Source organism: Nyctereutes procyonoides, unplaced genomic scaffold (genome assembly GCF_905146905.1).
Source record: "Nyctereutes procyonoides isolate TBG_1078 unplaced genomic scaffold, NYPRO_anot_genome, whole genome shotgun sequence".
NCBI lineage: Eukaryota > Metazoa > Chordata > Mammalia > Carnivora > Canidae > Nyctereutes > Nyctereutes procyonoides.
The window spans coordinates 30197639-30218063 of NW_026575160.1; the positions used below are offsets into that span (position 1 = coordinate 30197639).

Consider the following 20425-nt stretch of genomic DNA (forward strand, 5'->3'; position numbering starts at 1 on the left):
TCTTTGGCACAGATATTTTTCAGAGCTGCTCCAGGAAAACCATGGCTTAGATTTTACCTCAGTAACCACATAGGCAAAAGGTCCCTATTTTGTTAACTTTGGAATTTTATTTATTTATTTATTTATTTATTTATTTGTTTGTTTGTTTATTTATTTATTTAAATTTTGTTTTGTTGTGGAATTTTAGAGAATGGATTCAGGCTTGCTTAGGATTTATTATGAGGAAAAATTATTGAGTGGGATAGGTTTTTGAAAGAAACATGTAAGGATGTTAATTTATTTAATGCTGGTCAGCTTCCTACTCCCTACCTCCAACTTATTATAAGCCAGGAATATTTAGAGATACACCTGAAAAAATTAACAGATTAAAAAACAAATACAGGTAAAGGGTGGAACTCAAGGATGAAAGGAAAGGGAGGAAGGAAGATACAGAGGGAGAAGCACTGCTGTTAATAAGACAAAAATGTAAATAAAAGTAGGTATTAAACATTCCTGAAAGACATTCATTAATATCTAATATAGGAAGAACCATATTTTTGGATTTAGTTTGAAACTTGGGAAATAAAATGCTGCAGAAAATGTCTAGTCATTGAGTTGATGTCCACAATGGTGGTAATACAATTTGCTCATTTCTCTCTCCAATTATGTTTTTCTACATGTGAAACCGGCCTTTTAAATAAAGTAGCTGTAGTTGTATATTTTCTTCTTAGGAAAACTTGTTCCTCCTTTAAGTATTATTTGTCCTTCTATTATTTAATATTAGTAGCAATTTTCATTATTGAAAGGGAAAGATACCATAGGAGGAGGTGTTCATATACAAATTAATAGGTGATCTAAACAAGAATGTTTGCTGGCGAGAGGTAATTATGTTTCATATAATTTTTAAAATTCTGTTTGTATGTTTGAATTACTTCTTTGAAAGGTGCACAAAAATAGCTTTGGAATTACAAATTACAAGCAATTAAACAAGTTACCAGCAATTAAATCTCAGGAAATTCTATTAAGAATTGATGAGCAGATAATTGCTGGCTGGAGTTGCAATTGCATTTTCTGGGAAGTAGCTCTGAAGATGGAGTCAGATGAAGGCAGTGATTCCTTAGGAATAATTAAACTCTTCTGAGGGTTTGGCAAGTCAATCCAGGAGGGAGCCCTTTCATAGTATTAGGAATGGAGTATTTTATAATCTGGACAAGAGATCTAGCTAACATATAAGATTGAATAGTTGAAAGTATTAACATTTTAATCCAAATCCCATCTCACTCGATTTGGTATATCGAAAGCCTTAAAGATAACTAAATAATTCTTCTACGTCTATGACTTAACCTAGTGTGCTTGCAGAGATTTTATAACGTAAAGACATTCATCACAGCATTGTTTCAATAACCCAAGATTGGAGGGACCCCTAAATGTCTACTACTAGGGGATTGAGTGGATAAAGTTTGGTGTAGTTATAGAATGGCATGTTCTTCAGTCAGTAAAAAGGATGTTGAAAATGACTGTGAAGGATATGTATGATACACTGTTAAGTAAAGAAAGGACAAGTTATAGAATGTTACATACATAATGATTTGTGTTTTATAAAAGCATGCATATATGTATACATGTGTCTGGAAGGACATTTGTGGATCAAGTTGCTATCTCTGAGATTTTGGGTATAGTTTGTATCTCTAGATTTTCCAAAGTAACAACAATTTATATATGTATTAATATCAATTATTTTCTTAAAACACTAAGGCAGGTTTAATTTTATCACTCCTGTTATAATTGTCTAGATGGTAAGGGAGCCATATCTTCTTTAAACTGTATTCCAGGGACTATCCTAGTGTCCAGCATGTAATAAGTGCTTGACATAAATTTATTTAATTGAACATCTTTAGAAAAATACATTTTTTGTTCTAATCTACATTAAAGTGTCTTTCATTTATGAAACTTCTGTGAATCATTTTAATTAAAGAAAATCGGTTTAAGGGCAGCCCTGGTGGCCTAGCGGTTTAGTGCTGCCTTCAGCCCAGGGTGTGATCCTGGAGTCCCAGGATCGAGTCCCACGTCAGGCTCCCTGCATGGAGCCTGCTTCTCCCACTGCTTGTCTCTGCCTCTCTCTCTCTCTCTCTCTCTTTCTCCGTGTCTTTCATGAATAAATAAATAAAAATCTTAAAAAAAAATAGGTTTAAGAGTCTGCACCACTGGGTACTCGGGACTGAAGGCTGGCTTTGTGACATCTTCCCCAGGGTGGAGGGACTTTCATTTTTCTGTTGTTCCACCACAGCTGAAGCAGTTCTGTGGCCTTGCTGACAACCCCTGACACCACATAGTTTCTATCATCCATCCTGGCCTTACCCGGGTACTAAATTTTAGTTTGGTCTTATAATAGTTGGCAGCAGATGTATAGAATAAACTATTAGCTCCTGCTTTTGTTTACATTTCAAATAAAATTTTAGAATAAAACACAAATGTCTGTGAGGTTTCATCAACATATATATTCAGTGATGCTTCCACTTAATGTCCTCTCCCTCAAAATGCCAAAATATGTAATGAATTATTTTATATAATATTTTTGTATAATATTATTTTAATATTTGTATTATTTTAGGAAATGGGAGGCCATTAGAGGGTTTTAAGCATAAAAGTAACATGACTCGACTTACTTTTTGGTGGGGCCACTTTGAAAATAGGTTGTAGAGAGACAAGCGTAGAAGCAAGGAGAGGAGTTAGGAGGCTATTGTGCTAACTGGGCAGGAGATGATGTTGGCTTATTCCAGATAGTGATGATGGAAGTAGCAGTCAGATTCAGGACATGTTTCTAAGAAAGATACCACAGAATTAGATTTTTTCATACGCGGCCTATGAAAAAAATGGAGGAGTCAAGGACGAGTCCAAGGATTGAGTAACTGGAAGCATGAAGGTACCATTACCTGAGAAGATTATGGGAGAAACCGGTTTGGGCAGAGCTAGACTGTAAAACATTAAGTTTATAATGCATATTCGACATCCAAGCTGAGATGTTAGTTGGATACACAGCTCTGATTTCAAGGAAGTAGGGGCTGGCAGTGGAAAAACTTGAGGCTAGATGAGATTCCAAAGGATGGAGTATGGATAAGAAGGGAAAGGAAAGGGGCCAAGGTGTGAGCCTAAGGGCATTCCAACTTTTTAGAGGTTGTGGAAGTGTTTTATTATAGTGGTTATATTTATAATAACTTTATTTTTAATCTTTACCTAATGTAAGCTCTGATAAAATCAATGTTTTTTTTTCTTTCTCTGCTGCCTCCTTTCCTTCTACTTAATGTTAGTCAATAGTATTATCTTTCTTAATGATTTATCTTTGTAGTGTTAAATATGTTTACACATCTATTACCCAGTGTGTTACCTTGAAATGATATCCTTTGACTTCCAGTTTTTCTTGATAAAGCAATCAGCAAATTTCCTTTATACCCCATTTCCTCTGTTTTGTTTGTATTTTACTTATTGTCGGGCATATAACGTATTGAAATTCTTTTCTTCAACTCTAATTCCCACATTAGTTTAAATTTTAGTTCACAGTCCTTTATATAAAATCTTTGCTCACTGATAGTCTTTTTGGTGAAGCTTCTTCAGTCATCTCTTGGATGATTTTTAAAAAAGATTTTGTTTATTTATTCATGAGAGACACAGAGGCAGAGACACAGGCAGAGGGAGAAGCAGGCTCCATGTCGGGAGTCCGATCCCAGGACCCCAGGATCACCCCCTTCAGCTGAAGGCAGACGCTGAATCACTGAGCCATCCAGGCGCTCCATCTCTTGGATGATTTTATCCTCATTTCTTCAAGAAGGGCTCCTGGGAACAATATTATCTGATTATCTCTCTTTTTAACTGATATCTTGTTAGATGAAGATCATATTGAATCTGCCTTGTTGGGTTATTGTGAGGATTAAATAAATGAATGCAGTTAAATCACATACAACAGCACCCAGTATAGACGAAGTACTCGGTGGATGTTAGCTGGGACTAATCTTTCCCTGACGTCCTCCAAACTCATCCTATTGATCTGAATCAGGTGCTCCAATCCCTGTGAACCTCTACCATAGCACTTATCACATCCACTGTAATTGTCTCTTTTATTCCTTTTTGTGTCTTTTGTGCTTAGCAGCATATCCAGAACAAGAAGTGCTTACTTCTTACTTCTTACTTAAATTAATATAGACTCCTTTAAAATCAGAATAGATACCTCTGCTTAGGATGATAGTTGGAGGTGGGTATACTCTGAGAATGATTTGATCAAATGATTTAACTTAATAACCATGGCTTTATTTCCAGACTTCACTCCTAATGATGATTATGGGAGAACTGGAGGCTTCAGAGGGTAAAATTAAGCACAGTGGAAGAATTTCATTCTGCTCTCAATTTTCTTGGATTATGCCTGGCACCATTAAAGAAAACATAATTTTTGGTGTTTCCTATGATGAGTATAGATATAGGAGTGTCATCAAAGCATGCCAACTAGAGGAGGTAAGTGACTATGTGACATACTTCTGATGATGTGTATGAAATCTTCAAACTACTTGAGGTATATAATTAGCCTCCTATTCAACAGTCAGCGTACATATATTAATCAAATTTCCAATATGGACAAACTACCCTGAGTAAATCAACTAATAAAATATATGACCCCTGCTTTAAGACATTTACAAAAACATAGAGAAAGTACAATTTATTTTTAAAATGAAAGGCGCTGATTTGGTTACGATAAAAACTCTATGAAATGGAGATAATTTTATTGACTCATCAGTGTGACACATGTCCTCAATGGACTTTATATGGTATGCGTTTTTAAAAAGATACTTCAAAATTACATGAGAGGATTTTAATAATTTTAATAATTACCAAACCCTAATTGTGTGAGCATTGACCTGTTAGTAGAGAAACAGAGGTAAAATTGTGATTATATTTTATCCTTTGGCCTTAAACGTATAACTACATGACCTCTAGTGACTGTCATTTTCTGAAACAGAGCCAAAATGAAGATGATACTGTTGACTTTTTTTATAATAATATTGGGGAATGGGCTAATTATCTGAAAATATGTGAAGTATTCTAAGGGAGGCCAGTATATGGATTCTTGTGCTATTTAATACATAAATTGTATGGTGGAGGTTTCAATAATTATTGATGTAAATGTTAAGGCAGGGAATATATCCTTATGAGGTTTATCAACAGTATTGCCTGAATAATAATTGATTCAAAGTCACTATATTTAGCCATCTGGGTGGCTTAGTTGGTTAAGTGTCCTACTCTTGATTTTGGCTATAATCATGATCTCAGGGTTGTAAGACTGAGCCCCTCTCTCCCTCTCCTTCTCCCTCTTTACCCCTGCTCATGCTCTCTCTGTGTCTCTCACAAACAAATAAATAAATTTTTTTTAAAAAAAGGAAGTAGAAATGAGCTAATAATAAAACAAACAAAACACAAAGTCATTATCTTTGATAGGTGGGATTTGACTCTAGTGAATTCCTTTAAGTCCTCTTTTATGAAAAAAAAATTGCCATGGAAATAAAATGAAACTTAAATACAGTATACATAAAAAATAGAAAAGTCTAATAGAAGCTGCAGTTCTTACAAAAAGAGGGATACATGCTTGTACAAGTGGCTCTTCCTGTAGATACTGACCCATTCAAAGGAGTTTTTTAGAGCTCCATTCTCTTATTTTGTGTACACAAAAACATAATAAAAACTACCCTGAAAAAGTATTGGATTTATCTTGAAGAAGATACTCTTCATTCCTCAAAAGCCCTTCTTCCAAGAATAGTATTTCACAACCTGGCGGGTGAAACTCTCAGGGGATTTGTTATTTTAAAAAAATCTGAGTGTTTTTAGAGACCCGAGATACTTATCTAGGTGGGGACTGGGATGTAGGAGTGGTAGTGTCTTGCAAGATAAATCATAGAGTTTATTTATTAGTTGAAAGGTGGTGGAAGGTTTCTGGTATGCTTTATTTTTTTGCTTTGAATATACCTTTTCTCATAGAAATGATTTTGTAAATGGTGATTTGATTCCACCAAATAAAAGTATATTTACCCCAAATAGAGCATAGTTAAATTACTTATAATAAATTCAGAGCTGTGGGTCCCTCATTCATGAAATGAGCATTTATTAACATGAATACTGTGCTAAGTGTGGGAAAACCAAGCTGAAAAATACACAGCCCATTTTCTTTTCTTTTTTCTTTTTTTCTTTTTTTTTTTTTTAAGCAGGGAGAGACATGTCAGGTTTGGGCTTTATTTATTTATTTTTTTAAGATTTTATTTATTCCTGAGAGACACACACAGAGAGAGAGAGAGAGAGAGAGAGAGAGAGAGAGAGGCAGAGACACAGGCAGAGGGAGAAGCAGGCACCATGCAGGGAGCCCATCGGGGACTTGATCCCGGGACTCCAGGATCACGCCCTGGGGTGAAGGCGGCGCTAAACCGCTGAGCCACCTGGATTGCCCCCATTTTCTAAATGGTACTCATCATAGGGATCTGTGTTTTAGTGAACCATTGTGTGGTAAGTGAATCATATCTCAATAAAGCTGTTAAAAATAATGAAAGAAAAGAGGTTAAGAGCAAGAAGAGCTTATTCTTTTTTTTTTTTTTTTGTGATTCTATGACCAACCTCAAAATTATTTTTAAGTGTATGAGTCAGTGTTTTTTAGTATAGTTACAGGGCCGTATGCCTATCACCATATCTTCAACTCCTCTAAAAGAGGTGCTATTAGCAATCAGTTTCCATTTCTTCATACCAACCCCCCCCACCCCAACACACACACCTGACTGTAAACAACCACTAATCCACCTTCTGTCTCTGAAGTTTTCCTGTTCTGGATATTTTACACAAATGCAAACATTCAATATATGGCCTTTTGTACCCAAATAAATGCTTAAACTAGAAAAGAGTTAAGAAGTCTTCGTTTTTTTTTTTTAATTTATTTATTCATGAGAGAGAGAGAGAGAGAGAGAGAATGGCAGAGACACAGGCAAAGGGAGAAGCAGACTCTATGCAGGGAGCCCAATGGGGGACTTGATCCTGGGTCTCCAGGATCAGGCCCTGGGCTGAAGGCGGCGCTAAACTGCTGAGCCACCCGGGCTGCCCCAAAAGTCTTCATTTTAAAAACATTGGAGCCTTGCTGTATTTAATAAAAATATGAATAGAATAAGATCCTTATACTTGTGAGGTTAATGGACCAGTGGGAGAAAGAAACGTATCAATAAAGAATGTAGTTGGTGCTCTAATAGAAAATGAAAGAACCCGTTCTGTAGGAGTGAAAAGAGGGAGCATAAGAATTGATCTGGATTTGCCCAATGTAAGGAATAGGTACAGGGCTAATGTCCTCCCACAGTGGAATGATTCACTGCGGGATTCCAGTGGTGACAAGAGTGAAATTTATGGCCTTGGAGTAATTTTTTTGACTAAGAACATTAGAGCTGACAATAAAGTAGAGAGAAGTTTAGGTTGGTGTGAAGAATTGGGAGATTGATGAATAAATGGTTACAGGATTATTGAGAAAATTAAATGGAACAAATATAAGGTGTGTAACATAGCACCTGGTGTAAATTAGCCATTCAGTAAATATTACCTCATTTCTACTTCCTTTTTTTTAAAAAAATTATTTATTTGTTCGTGAGAGACACAGAGAGAGAGACAGAGACATAGGCAGAAGGAGAAGCAGGATCCCTGCAGGAAGCCCCATGTGGGTCAATCCCAGGACCTCAGGATCACGACCTGAACCACAGGTCGACGCTCAACCGCTGAGCCACCCAGGTGCCCCCTCTACGTCCTTTTGAGGTGGAGAATACTGCTAGAGAGCGTGATGTAAGATGAATATGTTCTGAGAGTCAGTTCTTGTTAGTGAGTGACTACTATGGAAATGAGGTGGAACTTGGTGTGATTAAGATGGGAGAACCATGATGGAGAACCATGAAGAGTCATCAATGTGAACTTTGATGATGACAAAAGTAGCTATAAGAAAAAATTAGAAAAGTGGTTATCTGGAAATATGGTAGCTGTTGTTCATGACCCAATGAACAAAAGTTGGAGTATTCTTTTTTTTTTAAAGAGAATTTTTTTTAAGCTTTTATTTATTTATGATAGTCTCACAGGTAGAGAGAGAGAGACAGAGACATAGGCAGAGGGAGAAGCAGGCTCCATGCACCGGGAGCCCGACGTGGGACTCGATCCCAGGTTTCCAGGATCGTGCCCTGGGCCAAAGGCAGGCGCTAAACCGCTGCGCCACCCAGGGATCCCAAGTTGGAGTATTCTGTGGAAGAAAACAGATGGCATCAGACAGTTTGGAGTTCAGGCACATTGGTTCCATGTTCCAGAAACGGCAGTGGGCTTGGGTGACGATTCCAGTTTCTATGTGCCTTTCAGACCCCAAAACATGACTTATGTGATTACCCTGTACCAGACACTGTTCCCAGTGGTGGGGTCAGGGTGGGCACAAAATGAAAAGTTATTCCCCCTTCCCTCAAATAACTTTCAGGCTGGTTGGGGGAAAACATCTGTAAAGAGACCCTTTCAATAAATGATAGCAAGTATCGGGATAAAGGTGTTCCGAGGGCACTGCGGAAGCCCACTTGAGGGTTTTTGGCTTGCCTCAGTGGTTCAGGAAAGACTTTCTCTAAAATTGGACAGCTTGAAGAATGAGTAAAAATGGGAAAGGTATTCTGGACCAAAGAAACTGAGCGGAAACACAGGACATGAAACCAATCGGTTCGTGCAGGGAACCACAAGCTCTTGATGGGACCAAGGGGGACACTGAGGGCAGAGGGAGGAATGGACCTGGAGGACCATGTCCTCGGGACTTTGCACCCCAGGCTCAGGAATTGCTCCTTGGAGACCTTTAATCGGGGGAGGGATGCAGCCAGTTTTGCACTGTGGGTCTATCACTTTGGCTATGATACGAGGAACGGAATTAAGGGGGGTGCATTTTGGAAGTCCGTGGGTTCGCAGAAAGAGCATATATTTTGAAATCTGAGAGAGTTGGGCTAGTAAAGAAAGTTGCTTAGTCCTATTATACACTGAGGGTTATCCTCTCTAATATGGAGATTATATGACTTATTTTGTAGAGTTTTGTAGATTTTTCTGGTGCACAGAAAGTACTTGATGAGCAAAACAGCCCGCAATGGTAGTGACAGTAGCAGCAGCAGTATTTGCTCTTCGGACTAGCAGACGGGAGGCGAGCAGGAGCGGGGTCAGCGATCCAGGAACAGGGGTTGTGAGGGGCAAGAAGAAACAGGAGTTAAGGGGAGGGGTTGTGCGGAGCTCAGGAGGGCCGCATCTCTGTCCTATTCCATCCATAGGGAAGGGCCTTAGGGAAAAGGGGCCTTCAGGGGAAGGCTGAGGGATTTTTTTTTTCCCTAAAGAAATTAGAAGAAGAGAGATTGCTTTAGGATTAAGGATTCCCAGAACAACAGGAACTGGAAAGGGGGGCAGGTAGGACGCGATGGGTTTAGGAAGGACGCACAGAGAAGGAGACATCTGATGGAGGCTCTGCGTGTCCGGGAGGGACAGACTTCCTGGGGGAGGACACCGCGGGTGGCTTTTTTGCTTTCGTATGGTACACTTGGCTCTCCTTCCCCTTTGCCTGAGGTTGTCAAAACTCTTAGCTTTTCGTTTCTAGTGATCTCTGAGTCCCCGCTCCCTCCTGTCCTGCCTCTTTAGCCACCGGGCCTTCCCGCCGCCCGGTAATAGGCCAAAGCATCCAGCTCCTGGCCTCTCTGTGCTTGTCGCGGGCACCTGCTGTCCGCACGCTGGGCGTGCAGGCTCGTGCTTGTCCTCTGGGTGTTGAATGTCCCCTGCCTGTTGTCATTTATCGAGCGCCGGCGAACTGCTGGAGAACCGTGGGTCCACCGGGCAGGTGCAGAGGCCGTGTGTGTGTGTGTGTGTGTGTGTGTGTGTGTGTGTGTGTGTGTAGGTTCTTAGCAGGTGACTGTTGCACACGCAGCTGCGGTGGGCCCGCGGGGCAGGACGATTCCGCTCAGCGGGCCCCCGGCTGCGGCCCTAACAGCGGGGCTGGGGTGCTAGGCTACTTCAGCCAAAGGCCCTGAAAACAGGGCCTCTGTTTTCAGCCCTCGGGGCTTTCCGATTTGGGGATCTTTTGTTGTTCTTGTTAAACAAGCGTCCCTCACCTTTAAAGAAGAGCCAGTTGGGGCCTTCCGAAGGGGGGGGGGTGCTTATTTCCCAGGCAGGGAGGAGGGTTTGGAGCCTTAGGGACGCGCAGCCCCCCGGGGGACGGCCCAGGGGCCTCCAGCCCTGCCCGGTGGCCTCGCCCCCAGTGCAAACAGAGGGAGTCGGTCTGTGTTCGCTTTGCCTGCCAGCCTCCATCTGTTTCTCAACGTGCTCCGGGCCGACTTGGAACTGGAGATGAGAACGGGATAGTTTCTTCCTCATTTTTGTGTTTTTGTTCGGCTCTCCTGTGGACGGAGCGCTTGCGTGCGCAGCGATGCTCACTGTCACAGGGGCAGGCGGGCAGGTGCAAGCTGGGGGGGGGGGACGCACGCACAGCATAGTTCACATAGTTTTCAGATTTCAGTTTGTTGAAAACTGTCCGCCGGCGGGTAGCTTGGAGCCTTTATCGCAGGGGAGGGCGCGGAGACACCCTGCGCGGAGAACGGACCGTGGGGAGCGAGTCAGGTGCATCCTTCGCCTTCCTTTCTTCTCCTTTAGGATCATCTCCGTGTCCTGCTGTGTCAACATTTCCTACTCAGGATCTAGATGAGAGTACAATGGATTCCTAGACCAGTGTAGAGGGTGTTTTTGTTTTGTGTTTTGTTTTAAATACTGTTTTATATCCCTGTGCCCATTAATGCATTCTTTTCTTTCCATGTCACCAGACTACCCTGAGGGTCCTTCTAAATATTTGTATGCTTCCCTAACCGGCACTGGAGATGCTGCTAGCTTCAAAAGAGGACTCAGCATAACTAGGCCCTTGTTGACTTATTTATTCCTTAAGGAGATTGTAACCCTGTTTCATTATTGAAAGAGGGATAGACTTCGCTGTTCTCTTATTTTATTTATTTATTTTTTTTAAGCACTTCACCTCCCATTGAGCCCCGCAGCTGACAGCAAGAGAATTCTAGGCAGGTTGGTGTTTTGGTAATGAGTAGTTGGACTGACCATTTTCAGTGACTCACTCTCTTGTAAAAGCACCTGGGTTTGGCTTTTATGATAGTGCATGGTGGAAGGTAGGGTGTGGGATATGAGAAGAGGTTAGGGACTTAGGATATATAATCGGTTTCCACAAAGTAGTTGAGATCCTTTTGTAACCGCAAAATGGCCTTCATGAAGTATCTGTCTTGGCAGCCATTACATATGCATTGCAATAAAAATATTTACTAGGTAAGTTGCAGAAGTAAAGTTTGGTTTGTGTTTCCTCTACCACTGCTTGGCAGGTTTCATCTTTAAGTCACTAGAAGACAAATTAGGAGGAAAATTGGCAAGAAGTTGTTAAAGGAAAAAAAAAAAACTTGGGAGGGAAATTGGCAAGAAGTATGAAAAACTTGGGAGGGAAGTAAGCAAAGAAATGAGTTAATGACTGTTCTGGAAAATAAATTCCATCATGCAGATACCACAAATCTAATTAAATTTGTATTTGACCTCTGAATCTCCAGATCTGGCCAAAACGAACCTGTATGAACAGAGGCCTAACCTTTGGATAGTCAGTCCATCACTACAGGAGAATTCAGGAATGTTCATTCGGGAGATCTGTAAATAAAATGGGGCCATTGGAATTCACATTTGCGTTCAATAGCAGCCAAGACATAATGGACACATAAAACCGATACCTGAAACACATTGAACTATGTCCCCTAAACCAGAAAAAAACCCCACACTTAATGACTGTACCTTGAACCACCTGCAATTTTCTCCTAATAGGTAATTAAGTGAGTTGGAGAGCATTGCCATTTATTTACTGTAATATGAAGCAAGTACATTTATTTTATAAAACTGTTGAACCAGAACCAACAGGAATGCCACAGGGTTTCCTGAACTGGATTGTTATTTCACTTCATTTGAGCCCTGGAACTTAAAAATAAACACTAGCTAACATCTGTCGAGAGAGCTAATTATGTCAGACCGCTGTGCTAAAGCTCTTTGGTCCATTGAATTCTCACTTTCTAGTTATCTAGTGACAACATTGCTTAGAGTTTGCAGTCAAAGAGAAACTGTGCTGAATCCTAAAAGCGTGAACTAGATTTTAGGAATTGAAATCGCAAATTCGGGAATTAATTGTTAGCTTAACAAAGGGGAGTTTTACATTTCTAATAAAACCAAAATAGCACTAGGACTGCTTGTCTCAGTAAGATTTGGGCTAGTCAACAGAACGTTTTTTTTTTTTTTTTAATTTTCATTTATTTATTTGACAGAGAAAGAGAGCACATGCAGGGAAGCAACAGGCAGAGGGAGAGGGAGAAGCAGGCTCCCTGCTGAGCAGGGAACCCCATGTGGGGCTCGATCCCAGGACCCTGGGATCATGACCTGAGCCAAAGGCAGATCCCTAACCGACTGAACCACCCAGGGGCCTCAACGGAACAGTATTATAAAAATATCATTATAATTGTCTGGGATCAGGCTCTCTCATGAATAAATAATGAAATCAAGATATTTAAGCTAGGTTTTCATATTAATACAAAACAAAGAACCCATGAAGTTTTCCAAAGGTAAGAACCATGATGTATCACGTGTCTATGCTTAAGGTTTCATCTCTCCTGAAGAACTGGGATTCTAAGCCCTGCACTCTTGGAAAACTCCCCCTCCCTCTTTGCAGCAGCAGCTAATGAAACAAGATCAACAGAAGATTTTACACTTATATTTTCATAGAACCTTAGAACTCAGTAATGTTCATAAAGGTCTTTGTAGGAAGGGGGGCTTGGTTTTTCTGAAAAATTTGAATACAAGTGTTCTTGAAATGGCAATTGTATTACCATTAATGTCTTTCAGAAAGAAGTCAGTAATACCTAATCTTTATTCAGAAGATTTAGCTAGCCTTGATTCAGATTAACCAAATTAAAAAGTTGATTTCCACAAATATTTGAGTTCCTCCTGTGGGCACAGTAGTATGTTAGGCATTCTGGATGCTGCCTGCAAGTATAACAAGGGTCCTGTCTGCAATTAATTTCTGACCTACAGATGTTTGAGGGGAGAGATCTCTCTATCTATCTATACATCTTTTAGTAAAGATATTCACTCATTTAGTAAATATTTGTAAGTGCAAACATTGAACTAAGCACTCTGCCAAACTCTGGGAATTATTAATGAATCAGACACAGTCCCTGTCCTTAAGGGGCTTTGAGTCTCGTGGAGATAACCAATAAAAACCAGAGCAGTTTAATGAATTCTATGATATCGGTTAGTGTAGGGTCCTTAGATGAGCACAGAGAAGTAGCAATTAGTCTGATGTTAGATGTTCAGGGAAGGTGTCCCTGGAGAACGTGACATTGCAGGTGAGAGATGATGGATAAACAGGAATCATTTGAGTGAAGAAAAACTGGGAGAACATTCCAGAAAGAGGACAGGATGTACAAGGCCTGCAGCCCAGAGGGAGCCCTGTATATTTGAGGAGGTATGGTCGGTCCTCTGTGGCTAGAGTGTATAATGAAATGGGCCTGGAGCAGGAGCTCCAGGTAGTGCAGCAAGACTGGGGTCTGGGATGACAGGGGTATGGGGTGATGGCTGAATTGGGAGAGGATTGTCAGCTCACGGTTTCTGTCCTTCCATTTGCCAGCAATTAAAAAAAAAAAAGGCTGAAAGACAAAGTCATCCATTTCATTTTTGTGTTTCTTGTAAATCCAGTCAGTGGAATCCACTTCTCATATGGCATTCTAGCTGCAGAGAAGTCAGCGGAATGTAATTAGTGGGAGCCCAGGAGAGTACCCTGGGAGGGGAGCAAATGGCTCTACAGGTCTGCAGCATCCTCTGTGGTTGCTTTCCTCTACTGGGGGAAGTGTCATAATAGAAAGAATATTTTAGGAAGATTCATCTAATATAATATGCAAATTGGAGGGGGTGAGTGGAGATGTTGTGGTTAGAATTTTATGAAATACTGTTTTTCCAATTTTAAAGAAAAAAGGAAGTAAAATTTTTAAGAGACTTGTTGAAGATCCATAACGGATGGGACCAGCAAGGGAATCCAAGTCTTCTGATTCCTTATCTTTGTCCTTTACTTTATTAGGGTTATTCCTCATTAGAAAAGAAAGTCTTAGACTCTAATGACTTACCCACTGAACATTGCTGACTTTAAGTCAGAACTTCAGGCTACTTAATCTCACTATGATGTTAGCAGCATTATTAATTAAACCATTAAAATTGTAAATCTGCCATTTGTGAAGGGAAAGATTATGATAACAAAGACTTGTGACCTAATAGAATTCCATGACACAGTTGTGAAGACTATTTGCAGACTATTTGTTTTCATGGAAATGATATGTCAAGCTACCTGGTCCTAAATTAGCATATCTTGGGGGAACGGCCTATATACTACCCACTTGATATTTAACTACGTCAGGAAATTTCTTTCCAGCTTCTCTTCCAAATTATCTTCTCCTTTTCCTTTCCTCTTGGGGCAGCATCTCTTCTTCTTGCCTCCTATGGAAGTCCAAGGAGGTGGAGAGGAAGCCTGCTCAGGCCACATTGAGCAGCTGGTGCTCCAAAGCCAGGTCTTGAGAGAATAAGGATCATGGTGGGGTTACTTCAGAGGAAGGGTGAGTGAGTATTAAAGTCCATCTCCTAAGAAATTGAGTCACTAGGTACCAGGGACCTGGGAGCCAAGTTAGGAAGTCCAGAGCAGGGTCAATGGCAGGGTAGCAGAGTAATGTGCCGGCTAAGTACTGGGAAAGAAGTGCTTTATCAGGCATTGGATTTGTCCCAGAATCTTGGGTGGGTAGACGTAGAGGAGATAGTAAAGGAATTAACAAGCTTCCTAAGTGCCAATTCTTAGACCAGCTGAGTCAAAACCATTTAGGGAGCTCTTAAAATCCAGGTTTTTAAATCTCATTTCAGAGAATCTGATATCTGGAGTCCAGAAGTTGAATAGATCTAATGTTGAGCCAGAATAAGAGAAACAAGATTCTTTTTGTTTGTTTGTTTTGAGTATCTTTTCTAACTTTACTTCCTTGGGAGCATTTACCCAGGGACACCTTAGATCATTGCATTTTATAGTTCTTCCTTTAAAAAGGCTTATGTTATTTTCCAATACAAGTCTAGACCTACATACATACAGAAATTAACGCTAAGGAGGCATAGAGATATTAACAGAATTACATATACACTCACAAGCTCATACATAAAACCATATATATGGATGTACATATCTGAATGTTAAATAGGCGCTGAATATTGGTGACGAGACTGTAGCATCCATTATGTAAAAGAACTAGCTTTTGTACTTTTGTTGCCGGCAATAAAACTCTATTGGAATTGGAGTTTTCTGCTATAAATTTGGTCAGCACCAAACCTCAATGAAAGAAGAGGTTTTATTAATTTTTTTTCACGTTGATAAACAGTTCTCACCTCCTGTGCTTTCTGGCAAGGATTAATCTTTAGCTGGTATTTCTATGGACAGCTATTTGTAATCAAGTTTGACTTGGGTCAACAAATTACCTTTCCTAATAAGCAGAACTCCAGGTTTTATTTATTTATTTTTAAAGATTTTATTTATTTATTCATGAGACACACACACACACACACACACAGAGAGAGAGAGAGAGAGAGAGAGAGAGAGACAGAGAGGCAGAGACACAGGCAGAGGGAGAAGCAGGCTCCCTCTGGGGAGCCCGATGCGGGACTCGATCCCAGGACCCTGGGATCACACCCTGAGCCCAAGGCAGATGCTCAACTGCTGAGCCACCCAGGCATCCCCAGGACACCAGGTTTTAGTTTATGAATTCATTCATGTGTATTCAGTGCTGTAGAAGTCACCTTCTGTTGCTGTGTCACACAGAGCTACCCAGTGCTCTCAAGATAATGCATCCGTGTTTACAAAAGCTACGTGCAAAAATGGTTAATTCATTCTTTGGCTCTTTTTCTAGAATTGGCTTGACTGTCTTAACGTTTTCTCCTCCCCTTCCTGTGTCCTCCCTACCCCTTCTCTCTGTTCCCCCAACACTTCTTCTCCTTCCTTGCTCATGTTGCTTGTGCATACAGCACAAGTGCTTAGTAATTATTAAACATTAATAACACTGGCACCAAGCGTCCAATGATTTACTCTTACAAACCTGTTTATTGCATGTTATTACCTCTAAAGTTCATGTTCCCTCAAACCAAGCTTCACACCCTCCTCCCTTACCACAAGCAGCTATATTGTCAAGGTTGTTCTAAAGAGTGATAAGATAGCTGTAAAACAAGGTTTATGATATTTTCCTATCTACAAAGCCACAGAAAGCTCAAATGTACTCAGCAAATATTGCAAAATTGCAATGAACATTAAATGTAACACTCCACCCTTAAAGCTCTCCCTCCCTTTAATGTAAGGACACCCTATATCAGTCCTCTGTTGGATGTTCACGTCGGGTAGTGATCTTTAGGTTACCAATTCCTCTTTAAAAATTTCTGCTTTGTCTAGCTCAGGTGAATAATGTTAGGCTTGTGATTAGCTGCATTTTTAAAAGATAAAATGACAAACATCTGTGTGAAAAGGGAATACAGCAGATTGGGTATATTATACATGTCTTAATAATAAGTTAAACTTTATTGCACACTTATAGCATTACTTTGACCTTCTCTCATACTCTTTATCTAAGTATTTTCAGGTACTTTACGATCTCAAACAGACCTACTATACGCACAGACTCCTTTGAGGTTGGCATTTATCTTTCTGACTATCATGTTGTAAAGGAAGCCAGCCTTTACGTCAGCCTGGAGAGTAGTAAGGATCTGTTTCGGCAAGTATAATAACTACAAGATGCAAATTCCCAGGCTCGTCTCTAATTCCTCTGAGTATGAGTGGGTACAGCATTTTGAATGAGCTCCCCAGGGGATTCTGAAATAGTTGGTCCACATACTTCGCTTTGAGAACCAGTGCTCCACGTATTTGATTTTATCTGTAGATAAACTGTGCTGGGAAAATTATTAAAAAAAATAAAAGAAATAAGGGACGCCTGGGTGGCTGAATGGTTGAACGTCCGCCATCGGCCTAGGGTGTGATCCTGGAGACCCGGGATCGAGTCCCGCGTCGGGCTCCCTGCAGGGAGCCTGCTTCTCCTTCTGCCTGTGTCTCTGCCTCTCTCTGTGTGTCTCTCATGAATAAATAAATAAAATCTTAAAAAAATAAAAAAAGATGGTGGTGTAGGAGGTGAAAAACCTTCATATAAAGATATTTTAGGGTAGCCTTCAACAAGAGAATGCAGCATAATGTTTAGAAGTTTATCTTTGATTTATGTTAAGGCTTAGGTTTTTTTATTTAAAAATTTAATAGTCAGGTTTTTATTTTTTAAAAAAGATTTTATTTGTTTATTGGCGAGACAGGAGAGAGAACACAAGTAGGGGGAGTGGGAAGGGAGAAGCAGGCTCCCCGCTGAGCAGGGAACCCCACACGGGCTGACTCCCAGGACCCTGGGAGCATGACCTGAGCAGAAGGCAGATGCTTAACCCACTGAGCCACCAGGCGCCCAGGAGTCAGTTTTTTATTTAAGAAGTCAAGTCGTGCCCAGCATCGTAATGGCGCTGAGTGACCTCCTCCAACAGGTCCTATGGATAGCTCCAGAGGAATTCAAGTTGTGTGCCAGTAAAGAGAAAGAGAATTTGTCGCTGTGCAAGCCTCCTCTAAGCAACACATGTCCTTACACTGCTTGTCAAACTCACGACGGTTCCAAGCGGGACACTTTTTTTTTCCTTTTTTTTTTTTTTTAGTTTATAATTTTCACATAAAGGAAAATCTGCTGTGGAGGCTGAAAACTAACACCCTTAAGATAAATATATTACCAGATTTGGGTGCCCTTCATAATCAGCAAAGATCAATATTTAACAATGTATACAAAACAAAGTGTTTTATGTTTAATCAAACAGAAATAGCCAAACACTAATAAAGAAATCTACCAATGAACAATAAACTAGGCAATCAGAGCAAGTCCTCACTTCAGCAACAGGATATTGGTATCACTGACTTATTTGATCTTAAAATAATGAGCCTATTCACAATTCTCTTCAATGTAGCCTCGCTGCTTTGTTTGGTGCCAGTCTCAGCTGTTTCCTATGAATTTTTCGCTCTCTGGGAAACTTATTAGAGTCTCCACATTTACACACTTCTCTTCATCAGTGGCTTCTGTCCAGAAAAGGAGGCCAAATATACTGGCTCAGTAGCTCAAATCTTGTCAGATATGGGAATCTTTTATTCTCATGCCTTTTGAAAGGTGGTCCATATCACTAGCGTCCATTCTGGATGGGAGACCATCACGTGACAACCTTATGTGTCTCTGGATGGGAGACAAGGCCGTTTTCTACCTGCCTGGCGAGGGTCCTGGACAAATTTTAAGTAGAACCATGTACCAGATCTTTCCACCATTACTTTCCCACAAGACCCCAAGCTTCAGGCAGTCACTATGATGAACGCGACAGGTACTTTTGTGATCCACTTAGTTGAACTCACACCTATTTATACACGTACTTATCAACAAACAATATTCAACAGTTTTGTTTGTGTGGCTTTAGAGTCTAGCTAAGTGGTAGACTTCCCACACATCATCCTTCAACCCCATGCTCCCCATGATCTCGTCGAGGGCTAGCCACGCTAGTTACATGTCCAGATTATGTCAGTCTTTTTTTTATATATAATTTTTTAAAAGATTTATTTATTTATTTATTTATTTATTTATTTATTTATTTATTTATTTACTTACTTACTTACTTACTTACTTATGATAGACATAGAGAGGCAGAGACACAGGAGGAGGGAGAAGCAGGCTCCACGCCGGGAGCCCGACGCAGGACTCGATCCCGGGTCTCCAGGATCACGCCCTGGGCCAAAGGCAGGCGCCCAACCGCTGAGCCACCCAGGGATCCCCAGATTATGTCAGTCTTCTGCTCCTGTGTCACGTTTGTTTTCTCCTTCTGCTACTGATGAACATTTAGACTGTTCTAAGGTTCTACACGTTACCGCAGTGGGAATCTCCGAGTTATTTCTTTTTGTACATCTGCAAGAATTTCTCTGGAGAATAAATCTAGCAATTGAATTGTGATATTTTCAGGTACCTGTGCACATTTCTCATTTTACAAGACACCGCCATGTTGCTCTTTAAAGTAGATGCACCAGTTTACACTGCCACTAGTGATTTATGAGTCTTCCCACTGATTCACATCTTTAAAAGCCCTCGTTATTGACAGAGACTTTCATTTTTGCCATTCCAATATGTAAAAACTCCTCTCTCTCTCTCTCTCTCTCTCTCTCTCTCTCTCTTTTTCCTCATTTGTAGTTCCCTGATTGCTGATGAGAGTATACACATTTTCATGTTTGTTTGACAGGTTTGGGGGGTGCAGGATTGTGGTGGTTGTGAGATGTACCTTAGGGACCACCATTGTGGGAAGTGGAACTGAACAATGGCCCCAGTTGCCATCCATTGAAATCCTTTACTCATTGAGTTTGTCTTGAGTCGTCTCCTCATCCAGGCAGCTTCCTGTGGAGCTTTGAGTGTGGCAGGATACTAAAGCAGATTTGGGTTTAGAGGACGTGGGACTTACTTATTAACTGATTTCGGTTCAGAGACTCCCAGATGGCTTTCCAGAAGTTGGTTAGATTTAGACAGTGGTCTAGGGTCCTTCCATCCAACCTCATGTGTCTCTGTCCTTTCAGTTGGGGGTTGGACTTGTGTATCTGACCTATATCCCAGCCTTCCCTCCCCTTTAAATTTGAAGATCTCTTCTCTTAAGCTAAGACAGAATTAAATATTTAATGATTTTATTGGGGGAAATACTGGTGTATAAGGAAACAAGGAAGGGGGAGCGAAGGCTGGTCGCTAGTTTTTCTTTTTGCTAGGAACAAGCATCAAGAAATAAAAATGGAAAGTTATTCAATTCATAATAGTAGAAAAGCAAATATTGAGGGGTGCTGGTGGGAATGCAAATTGATACAGCACCTGTGGGAAACGGTGTGGAGGCTTCAAAAAAATTAAAAATTACACTACCATATGACTTCACCATTGCACCTCAGTATTCAACCAAAAGAAGCAGAGGCACTATCCTGAAAAGGTATCTGTGTACCCCCATGTCCATTCCAGTATTACTTAGAATAGCCAACATGTGGAAGCAACATAAGTGTCCACCGACAGATGAATGGATAAAGAAGACATTTTATCTATCATCTATCTATCTACCCACCTACCTACACATATATATAACAGAATATTATTCATTCATAAAAAACATGAAATCTTTCCATTTGTGACATGAGAGGACCTAGAAGATATTATGCTAAGGGAAATTAATC

At 40.4% G+C, this 20425-nt stretch overlaps 1 protein-coding gene across 1 annotated transcript in view; it reads left to right on the plus strand.

Moving 5' to 3' along the window:
• CFTR (CF transmembrane conductance regulator) overlaps positions 1 to 20425 on the plus strand; it is a 161217-nt gene that overhangs the window by 65515 nt on the left and 75277 nt on the right. Inside the window, exon 11 of the mRNA XM_055314679.1 lies at positions 4291 to 4482. Within this exon, the coding sequence (XP_055170654.1) occupies positions 4291 to 4482 (192 nt within the window). The remainder of the gene's footprint in view (positions 1 to 4290; positions 4483 to 20425) is intronic.